This window comes from Dermacentor albipictus, chromosome 8 (genome assembly GCF_038994185.2).
Source record: "Dermacentor albipictus isolate Rhodes 1998 colony chromosome 8, USDA_Dalb.pri_finalv2, whole genome shotgun sequence".
Lineage (NCBI taxonomy): Eukaryota > Metazoa > Arthropoda > Arachnida > Ixodida > Ixodidae > Dermacentor > Dermacentor albipictus.
Window position 1 is genome coordinate 102,422,197 of NC_091828.1, and position 11,642 is coordinate 102,433,838.

The following is an 11,642-nucleotide window of genomic DNA, read 5'->3' on the forward strand; positions in this document are numbered from 1 at the left end:
TTTGGTCCTGGGAACCAGGCTTTACCGGAAACATCTTGGAGTTGGAAGAAAGTCAGCATTAGACATTGCGAGATACTTTGTAGACAGGCTTCAGCAGTGGGCCACGGGGAACATATATACGACAGTTGGTGGCAACAACATGGTGCAACAACGCAAGCGTCTGATGGAGTTGAGATGACGCCCGCGTGCACAGAAATGCCGACTCGCAGCGTGGGTCTCGCACTCAGCATCGCTTCATTCAGCTGTCTCTGCAGAGCACGTGCTTCGAGACATGCGCCACGTGACTTCCGATCATTCGGTATTTCGGGCAATCCCTGCTTAGCCTGAATATTCCTTATATGCCTTATATTAGAATGCAAACTTGCATTCTTTTTCTGGGCACCCTCAACTAGTAAGGTAGTCACAACTATATAAGTTGAGGGTGCCCAGCTGGGGGACCTGAGAAAAAGAATGGAAGTTTGTATTCTAATATAAGGCACATAAGGAATAGTACAAATAGTATGAAGAAATAGTATAAGAAATAGTGAATAAGTACGCTAACTGCTGGCCGGCTGGCAGTGGACAAAGGGTGGCCGCCGGCAAGGAGGCTAATGGAAATGCAGCACTTTTCGACATGCTGATGTGGTCGATCCCATGCCCCATCTTCATGTGTGCGTACGCGTGGCATGCACGAAGAGCGAGGGCTCGAGCCGTGCCAGAATTGAGCCAATGGAGGCAGCCCACTGACCCTTAGCAGGTGAAATTGACAGCCGAGTGACAGTGCTTCATGACCTGCTGGCATCCCGTCCAGGCAGGAAGACACGGGACATGGGAGCCCTTAGAAACGCAACAGCATTGCGAAAGTGTACACCCAGCATTAGACTCCCACAAACTACAGCTTTAATTTGGAGAGGGGACACATGAAACTTCACAGCATACCGCTGAGCAGCATTCGTATTGAGGGCGGAACAAAAACATTCATTGAAGTAGAACAAAAATAAATGACTACCCATACAGGGCTTCCAGTGGGGTACCAAGTTAAGCAGCACTTGGAGTAATTTTTGAGAAAGTCGCACTGCCTGCGAAAGAGAAATTTTCACTGCCGTACGAGGCTAAAATCTGCTAGATTTGGCAGAAAATCATCTTGTGGGACATGGAGTGCAGTTTGGCACTCGTTGCAGCTGGGGCATTGTGTGATGCGGAATGAAAGTGCTGACAATGGGGGTACCTAGACTTGTTTGCAAATATGTTCCCCGTGGTTGCCCTCCCTCTAAGATGCAAATTGGGTGAGTGCAGTTCAAACTGTTCCAGATGTCATGAAAGTCTTCCCTCTGGCCATATTCGTGGTCACATTATGTTTGCAAAAAACACGTCCATTGCCTGTTTCTGTGTTCTTGTGATCCGGGGGCTGAATTATGTGCATTTGGAACTTCTGTCCCACAACCCTTATCTTGAGCTGTTACTGCATCATCTAACAAGCAACTTGGAATTAATCGCTAGATCCTAGTTGCGCTGCTGGGACGTCTTTATATCCTAACTGCGCCTTGATGGAGAGAGTGGAGTGAAATAATGTTTTATGTGTTGTTCGAGGTGCTCGCTGTCGTGCCGCACATTTTTATCACGCTGGTGGGGAAGCATCGAGATTTTGTACAGATCTTTCTACAATGAAAAGCATGCATTTTTTTTAAAAACATTTTTAGGGCTCTGGCACCTGCTAAAAGCCTGTCATTAATCATGCAGCATGTTCCTTACTGAAGCAGCTCTCATTTTCAACGGTTGTCTATGCTATTGGCAAATATTTTTTTTGTAACATCCCATTTGATTGCGACTCTGTCAACTTGATGTGTACTACTTTCGGTTGGACTGTACCTACCTACACTGTGAGTGTTTCTATTCAGTGACAGCCTGAGACTTTAGTACGAGCTATGACCCCACAGAACAGCAGAGCATCTGCCCCTTCGTTGCTGCTTGGTTTGAAACACTGTTTCGGAGACGTCAATATTGAAGGAAGTTTGCCTTCATCATGATGTAGAAATGAGCATGCGCAAGGGACAGGTACATTCGTCTTTTGTGTTCAACAGTGGTGTCCTGTTCCACGAAATTGTCGAGTAGTCGTTATAGCGTTGATTGAATTACGAGGGACTGTCCTTGTACAGAGGCATGTCAACACCTCGTTGATAAAGCTTTTTTTTCTTCATTAGTTGGCTAGTGCAGACGTAGGTTTGTGGCACCGGGCATTGCGTCGGTTGAGCCCGTAGCACTGGAATTTTAGCAGTAGGAGTGTGTAGTCCTTAGCTCAGATTTTTGATGCTGAAATATTTGACCTCGCAGGAGATGCCTCGCAAATTTTTTTTTTTTTTTTTCGTGCAGTGTGTGTCTGCATAATGAAGAGGCTTTTGGCTGTGATGCATTGTATTGCCTGTACAAAGTAGTTTTTCTTTTCCCTTCTGTACAAAGCGCACAGTTATTAATATTTGCATCTAGTCTCTGCGGGTGCGTCGTCTTTCAGCGATCAATTGTCAAGGGACCTAGCGTAGTGGAATTGATCCTCAAGCCACACCTGCTGACCACTGTGGTTAGTCATATGCCAAAGTATACTTGCAGGCGTGCTGGACTTAGGAGAGGCTGGTGTGGCCATGAATGCTTTTGTCAGTTCCGATGATCGTGGGGGTTGTGGGGAAAGCAGCAGTCCTTGGAGGATTGAAAAAGAACATAATTCTAAAATGTGGGTTAAAAGAAGCGAGATAGAGACAAGAGAGAGAGCCAGGATGCACTGTTTCTGTACTTTCAGTTTGTGTATTCAAGAGGGTATGCGCTAAGTACGGCCCTGAAAGAAGTGGAACTGTCCGTTGTGGTCAGCAGCTTCACAGTGAGCGCGAGGTTTGTCAAGCAGCTTGCCGAACTGTCCCAGGACTGTGCTAACGCATCTTTGCTGTCATACCTGTTGGTGTACTTATGTTTGGCACGATCGGAGCAGTGTCTGCGTTGGAATGATGCATTGTCTTGCCAGGACGTTGAATGAGATGTGTGGATATGTGTAACAAAAAAAAAAATGTGCTGTATATTAGACCTTCTTTGTGTTTGTGCCTAACGAATCTGCTCAAACTCTGTACTTTTTAGTGGCACGGTTGTGAATGAAGGGAATGTGAGGAGATGTGAAACTGTTTCCTGTGGTAGTGCCATGAATGCTTTGTAGGCTGTATTCACGAACGCACCTTGTCTGAACGCCCCTCTTCGATTGCACCAAATGGTGGTTGGAGTTACCTCTCGACTGAAGTGGTCACTAGTAAGCTCCACCAACACCAGAGTTTAATTTATGGCAAGTTCACCAAGTTTAGTTAAGCTTCGGTCATATCAGAAACAACTTTGCCTTTTTTTTTCTAGTCTTGGCATCTTTTTATCAGCTGTCTTTGGTGTCATAAGTAGTAAATTGCCTAGGTAAAATTCCTTGAGGAACTTTGGCTAAATTAACTGCATCACCTCCATTTTATCTCTGGCGGGAAATATACACCTCCATTTGTCCCGGTTTCTAAATAAATACTTAAAAGGCTGTTAGTGGGACCCCTGCATGCATCAAAACTGCTTCTCTAGGCAAAATGCAGCCTTTAGATCTGATAATGTGTGAGAAAATCAGAGGCGTGTTATCTCTTTTCACATTGCTACCATTGACTCGCTGCTGCAGGAGGTTATTGAAAACTCTAGTTTGGAATAACTCCTAAGGAAGAGGTTTAGGGACAATGAAAACATAAAAACAAGATTTTGAACAAGTCTTCGTCATCCTTACAATCATCACTTCACAGCTTTGCAGCGAAAATAAAGCTTTTGAGTCATGACGCAGCAACTCTGTCCAAAGAACAGTAACCAACACCAAGAAACTTGTTCCCTAAGAATTTTGAAAGTTTAATCGGGCACAGTCAAGTCTCTTGTTAAGAAGCACTTGCATTGATAACCAACGAGAAGCGTTGCTGAAGCTAAGAGACTACTTCAGTCAAAGAGGAGCTCTTTCTTCCATTTACTGGAGCTGAGGTACATTTGTGACTGCAAGGGATCATCTTGATATCAGAGGCTCAAGTACAATTATGAGCTCGCGAAACTAGAACAAAATTGGAATATTGTGCTCGTGTTAGTGGACGCATTGGAGTGCTTGGTCAGTATGTGACACACCATTATTTGTAGGGAAAAACACAGCACCGTTACGTGGTGTTCATCAACGAAGTTGATTCTTCTTTTCTTTTTGTACTTGTTGGTGTTTGAAATGTCTTGTTTAAGTCGTGTTTGTCCATGTCGGTTTGCAAAATGGGCTTTTTTTTATTGCTGTCTTCAGATTTACTGACATTCGTGAAGCAAGTATGTAATTGCACGACAGTAACCACACCTAGTTTCTTAACTTTGGTATTTAGGCTAATGGCGGCAACCTTCACAATGTTGGCATCTTCGTTGCCTCCTCGTTCACTAGGTGGAATGTACGTAAAACACATAATGCAGGGATTATGCGCATAATTTCTGGATAATGCGTCTGTCTTGGGTTATTTAAACTCCTCTTTCTCTCTACACTGGGCAGTTAGTGACACAAGTTACCTTGGAGCCCCCTTAACGTTCACCGAACATTTGGACTATTATTGGAGATGGCTCGAACAGCATTTCGCTCCAATCCATTTCATCGCTCATACAACTTGTTGCAGTGATATAGCAGGAAGGCGTTTAATTCATGTTCAGAGGCAGTCATTCAAGGAAAAATCTGTCCCACTTGGTAGTGATTGAATTTGAGGCATTTTTTATTATAGTAGTGCCGCTCTATACATTCTTCGAGGGAGTGCAAGAAAAAGAAGAAAAAGGCGAAATTAACAAGAAAGGCAACCACTAGCCGGGAAACTTGTTAATGGAATGTGTAGTTTGTATATATTGAAACAGGCACAAAACAAGGATTTCAGCTTGAAATGTAGTTATTTAGCAGTTTATTCAAGGTTTACAGAAATAGGATAGCTTAGCACTTTGTCACCTTGAACCAAGCTATGCCATTTGGTAATAATGAAACTGGCTTGCAACTTTTCACACCACCAATTTGGTTCACGTTTCTTACTTAATTTTTTTTTTTTGCCTGTTTGAAAATGTTTGTCTATCTTTAGACGACACACTGCTTAATCTCTTGAACTGAATTTGTGATTACCTCATGCAGAAGCGTCATTGTGTGACAATTCATCAGGGGTAATCGTAATAGTATGCGGGGGTGCATGGTCTGTTTGCTGGGATCACATTTCGGTGGTGTCACGATACTTGGAAAAGCTTGTTTTATTGGGGAAGCGTACAAGCAGGTTTCTGATATGTATAACATGCGTTCTTGGTTTGGGGTTGCATCAGTACAAACACGTAGCCTGTACCAGATGCCTGCAGCCAATCCCAGCCCATTCATCATTATTTTCATCTGCCTCTAAGCGTGCCTCTTCCATTTTGCTACTTCTTATCGTATATGTTAAGGCCTCCTAGAGGTGTTGGAGTGAGTTGCTTTGTTTTCGATGCATGTTCTGCTTGTATCGTGATTATGTCGTCAGTCGAACCTCACTGTCACAAGGTCGCATGTGGATGAGAATACCTTCACTATATCCGATATTCATTATAAGCATATGTCCATCACAAATTGATGTCAACTGGAAAGATTTTAGATTTACTTGATTATGTCCAGTAATTCGTCCAAATTAAAATACCTTCCTTATATTCAGTATTGATTATAAGCATATGTTTGTTATACTCTGATACTGGCAAGAAACATTTTATATTTACCTCTTATATCCAATAATTTGTTGTATTGAGGTTCAGCTGCACTTTGAGTTGTGCCAGGAAGTGGAGGTCAGTGCAAGAATTCAAGGTGTCCCTGGAAAGAAAAGAAATGCTGGTGTGCGATTTCCTGTTGCACACTTTTGAAAAGAACCTTGCAAATGGTGTTTCAGTGTAGACATAGTCATGGGCTTTTTGGTTTGCTTAGTGAATGCATCATTTGTGTTTGACATTTTCCAGAGTACACTGAACACAGATTCGAATAATTCATGGTTTAGTGGCCTCAGAAATAAAGTGGCTTTAAAATCATTAGCTATCATCTCCTTTTCGTTTAAAAAAAAGCCAGCAAATGCTTCTTTGTGGACGTGGGAATAATTCGAAATTGGCGTGAAAGAAAAGCAGTGGCAGTTCTTTGAGCCTTCCACAATGTACTATGTTATGAGCATGTTTTCGTTGGTTTTAGAGGTCCACATTCATCTAATGAAATTCAAAGACAGGAATTCTGCTTCATTAAGAGGTTCGCTCAAGGTGGGGTATGCAGTACAACATATTTGGACCTGTCTGGGAATTGTAGTCTGGTCGTAGTGGAAAAGGTTCGTTAAACCGGCATTATAATGTAGCCTTTTCCATTGTGATGGCTGCATTGCAAATTCGTCTTGGTGCTTCTGTGTAAATATTTCTGGCAGCGCAAAATTTTTGATGTAGAATTTCCACAGTGTGTGCAGTCGTGCTCGTGACTAAACCTGTTTGATTGTTGAAGTGTTGCGTTCACGTTTGCTGTGCATTAGTCTTTGAGCCGTTGTGCTTAAAGGGAAGCTTCAGCTTGAAGTCTGGTTTTCTAATTGAAATGCATGTAAAATGCAGGAATGCTCTGCTTAGACACCAGTGTGAATTAAACGTGTTGCATGTAGTTGAAAAAAGAAAGTCAAACTGTAGCACACTTTAGTAATGGCCTTCTTTTTTTTTCCTAGGCTATGCCTGAATTTGAAAAACTTTGATGTTGAACCCCATGTTTGTAATTCCATAACTCTGCACCAACAAATGATTGAGGACCTCAACAGAGGGAGTATAAGAGTGGGGTTGAAGATTAATGTGCAGAAAACAGGTAATGAAGTGAGACGGGCAAGGGAACGAGTTCGGGATCGCCAGTCAGCCTCTAGAGTCCGTGAAGGAGTATGTTTACCTAGGTAAACTACTCACAGGGGACCTTGACCATGAGAAGGAAGTTTATAGAAGAACTAAAATGGGTTGGAGCGCATTTGGCAGACATTGTCAGACCCTGACTGGAAGCTTACCACTATCATTAAAGAGAAAGGTGTACAATCAGTGCATTCTACCGGTGCTAACATATGGGGCAGAAACTTGGAGACTGACAGAGAAGCTCGAAAACAAGTTAACGACCGCACAAAGAGTGATGGAAGGAATGTTAGGCATGACGTTAAGAGACGGGAAGAGAGCGGTGTGGATCAGAGAGCAAACAGGGATAACCTATATTCTAATTGACATGAAGAGAAAGAAATGGAGCTGGGCAGGTCACGTAATGCGTAGGCTACATAACCGGTGGACCATTGGGGTTACAGGATGGGCGCCAAGAGAAGAGAAGCACAGTCGAGGATGGCAGAAGACAAGGCGGGGTGATGAAATTAAAAAATTTGCAGGCGCCAGCTGGAATCGGTTGGCACAGGGGTAATTGGAGATCGCAGGGAGAGGCCTTTGTCCTGCAGTGAACATCAAATAGGATGATGATGATGATGAACTCTGCACTTTTACAGGTATTGACAGTTCTCTCAACTGAACCCACGAGAGCACCTAAAGTTGATGATACATATATGTTGGTAGTAGCACATGCAACTATTTTCTTTATGTGATGTGCAAAGTCTCTATGGTCGGAACAGGAGTATTGCTTAAGGTTTACATTAATGCATTGGAAACTGATGTTTAACTATTTGTAAGCTTTTAAGTTTCTGTTAGTTTTCTTTCTGACCAACACGAGTGGCTGAACAAAAGTACCTTTCAACAGACACTAGTAGGTATGTCAGTTTCGCTTTTAAAATTTAACTAACCTTTTTGTCTTTCTCTAAGTTCAGTCTTTGTCTACTGAGGACTATTTCTGCATTTCACACGTATTTGAAGAGGGAAACCGGAGATGGCCAGGAGTCAGCTTCAGAGCTTCCACTTAAACTGCCCCGTAGTATCTCAGCCCAGTGCAATATTTATTGGCAATCAAAGTGGTTTTGATATGTTCCATCCCTCTTGACAGTGTATCCGGTTCTAGTATATTTAGCTGGCTTTACATTTGAAGGCCGTGCAACCTTTGTTATTTGCACAGGCGCTGTAATCAGTCCATTTCTTCTGAGGGCCTGGGGGCGTATCGGCCATGTTGCACAGTGTAGATGTGTGATTTTGCCTTGTGGAAATACGATTCTGGTTTGTACTGTAGAGTGCCACCTCAAAGTAATGTGCTAGTATCGCACTGGACGGAAACATAGGCACAGGGGAACAGAGTAGAACACCGTTTACGCTTAGTCATTGGGGGGTCCTGATACGTAATCATGGTGTTAACTACCAGAAAATCTGCTGTAGTAGCACGTGCACACACACACACGCACACACACACCAATGTCATGCCAGTGCCGCTCTCACGAGCAAATGTGGAGAGGTAAACACACCTCCTGGATTATTGTGATAGTAATACCCTTGCCATCACTTTCCTAGCACATGCTAGTTCCTTGTGCTTAACCGTCTCGAGGCAGAATTGTTCTGCATGAATCGCAAGATCGTTATAGTACTAGTCTACATTGCATCTTTTTTGTATGTGTTGGGTACGTTTGTTTTTTTAGGTGGTAATGACTGAAGTGACCTGTGTCTATATAGGCTAAGTTTCCCATACTCTCTTGCCGCCTGTCCTGCATTGCAGTATATCAGTGGAGTGGCTCCATGGTGAATCTTTATAGTTGTAGATGTGTGCACATGTCAACTATTATAACGTTGTACGGGGGTTTAAGTGGTTGCCATGACAGTGTTGCGTGCTACCATCATGTAATGGCTTGCTGGATTGCCAGCTTTCTTTCTTGAAATTAGAACCCATGCCAACGTTTGTCGCTCAGGAATGCAGCGTGAAGTGGGCACCTAAAGATATAGATGTATGCACAGGTCGACCATTGTAACATTGTAGTACGAGGTTTATGCGGTTGTCGTGACAATGTCGCATGCAACCATCACGTGATGGCTGGCTGGATTGCCAGCTTTGTCTTTCTTGAAATCAGAAACCAGTGCTGATGTTTGTTGCTCGGAAAAGCAGTGTGAAGTGTGAACCTAAAGTTTGGCAAAGAGCTCTACTACTACTACTAACCCTATTTAATGGAACACATGTCTGGAAGCAGCCTGAAGTCCTGACTGTAGCTAAAGATTGGCCTGCAGGTTTTGAAACAGCAGTTGGCTCTCGCATTATAAGGACTTGTTCCCGGCAACTAACGAGTCTGCCTCACATAAAACAAGTCGCAGCACATCGTTCTAGCCTGTGCTTGTGGTGGCTTTGTGGATTATACTGCACTTCACGAATTTCCTTTTAACATGCTACACGCAGAGAGAGGCACCTGCTCCAACTATTTAAGGCAGAGTTAGCAGTGCTGGAAGGACTTGCTGTTTACTTTGACTAACACTTCTCACCCAACGTGTCACTGCAAAGGAAACGGCCTTGAAATTTCTCGCGTCTTCTCCCTCTGCATTTCCAGATGTCTGGTGCGCGCAGTCTAGCGTGTTTGTGCCGCTGGGAACCAGTGTTCAAGCCAGCAGCACACAGCTGCGCAGGCCTTTCAGCCACCCATCTTGGATTTAGCTTTGCTTCGGCTTTTGGCTCGAAATGCGGCTCACATCTGCAGAAAAACGGTGGTGGTGGTGTTCAGGTGCAGGTCTGCTTCGATCTGTACAGTTTCGCAATGCTGAAGTCGACTGCTCCCCCACCCCCTCCTGTATCTCCTGTATCTCTCGCAATAAACCAATGAGTTGTTGAGGTCGACGACAGCCTGGAGAGGGGAAATAGAAGTTTTTTTGTAGGCGAGGTTGCCTGTTCTGTCTTTCAGTGTGGGTGCTTGTTGTATGCACTAATGGCGAAGTGAGTGAATGATGCGATTTTGGGGACCCATTGGGTTTCTTTGCTTTCCTTTTTTTTTTATCTAAAGGCTGTGTATTGTGAGAAACTATGCCCTCTTGTACACACGTGCTGGCAAAACTACCGTTTGGCGCATTTGTTGTAAATAGACAAGAAACACGCATTGTCGGAGACGGAGAGTAAATATATATTTGAAAATTTTTCACAATTTGTGTCTTGTCTCTCTGCTTTCAATGTTGGCTGTGATGATAGGCACACTACAAAGGATTGTAGCAGTGCATGTAGTTCCCCTGTCATCTTGCTGCCCCTTCTCCTTTCCCACGCTGCTGACCCATGTTCAGGTGTCAGTTGTGTGCCAGGCGGTTACGGTGCGGTCAGCAGGCTTTCCCTTTTTCTATCAACCAATCTCTCTCTGACGCACATTTCTTGCAAACTCTCGCTGATCGCTCCTCTCCTCTAAGCCCCCATTACGTGTCTTCACGCTCATAATTCACTTTTGTAGGGTCCCTCACCAGGCCCCTTTGCAAGTTTTCATTATGCGCTGGAAGTTGCAAGATGTCGTCTAGGGAGCATTTTGCCCCAGAAGTTTTTTTCAAATTGGTTCATTATCGAAGGAGATTGGAGAAATTGAAATGCCATGGCTGCCAGGAAGTACGCATTTTCAGTGTTCGCGGCAACCGGCGCGCCACGCCACTCGTCTCGGAGGCCATTACGCGCGCGGACTTCTCGGCGGCGCCACCAGATGGCGCTGCGCGACGTTTCTCGGCGTTTGCACGCACGGACATGCCGTGCATTTCGAAGGCCACACGCAGGCTTCACGGCGGCGGCGCGCGCTAGATGACTCCGAGTGTTTTTGCAGCGCAAGCTTTACATGTCGAACCTTCGGTAGTTTTTTTTCGCCGTCAGGAAACAGAAATGGACTTAGTGATTTCTAACACACCCGTACGCAATGGGTTTCGTTGTTTGCTTTCTGACCCGCCGTGGTTGCTTAGTGGCTGGGGTGTTGGGTTGCTAAGCACGAGGTCGAGGGATCGAATCCCGGCCACGGCGGCCGCGTATCGATGGGGGCGAAATGCGAAAACACCCGTGTACTTAGATTTAGGTGCGCGTTAAAGAACCCCACGTGATCGAAATTTCCAGAGTCCTCCACTACGGCGTGCCTCGTAATCAGAAAGTGGTTTCGGCACGCAAAACCCCATAACTTTTTCATTTGTTTTGTGTGTGATCACGTATGGCTGCAGTGCGGCGGCGCAGATGTCAAAATGCGGAACAGATAAGGACGCTCGCCGTGAACAATAGCGTAAGGTCAAGATTATCGCAGTATATAAGCAGGAGAGGTATCGGCGCTATAAAAACAGCTGCGTTATCGACGGGGCGGACACGTATAGTTAGAACACCCGAAGAACAGCATGCGTACGAGGAGCGCCGGAGGTTACAGCGACGAGAATGTAAACGGAGCCGGCGCGAAACGACCACCGACGAAGAACGTTCCCGCGATGCTGAACGAAAACTGCAATCGCGAGCCCGCGCAACCGTTCCACTCTGTGAAGATTGGATGGCAGCGGAAGCACTTTGCTTTTCGTTTGAGAGCTCCGACTGTCGTCAGCTTCTCGGCAACTGCAGCTTGTGTAACCGTAATGTTTACCGGGAGTCGCTGGCGGCGAACGGTGTGCACGAAGGCGAGCTTTGTGGTAGAAACGCGGCCACTAACGTGGAACGATCTGTGATTGTTTCGCACTTTTAATATTTCAGTCTCGGAAGATGTGACATAAAAGGCATG

General features: G+C 44.7%; 1 protein-coding gene across 4 annotated transcripts in view; it reads left to right on the forward strand.

The window, feature by feature from the left end:
• ema (C-type lectin domain containing ema) overlaps window positions 1-10,070 on the forward strand; it is a 67,740-nt gene extending 57,670 nt beyond the window's left edge. For 3 of the 4 annotated variants that reach the window (XM_065446307.2, XM_065446308.2, XM_065446310.2), the window contains one exon: window positions 9,486-10,070. In XM_065446307.2, the coding sequence (XP_065302379.1) occupies window positions 9,486-9,589 (104 nt within the window). In that variant the 3' untranslated portion in view covers window positions 9,590-10,070. Of the gene's footprint in view, window positions 1-18; window positions 7,066-9,485 lie in introns of those variants that run through there. The other variant, XM_065446309.2, reaches the window with a different exon arrangement.
• Window positions 10,071-11,642: the final 1,572 nt, after the last annotated feature.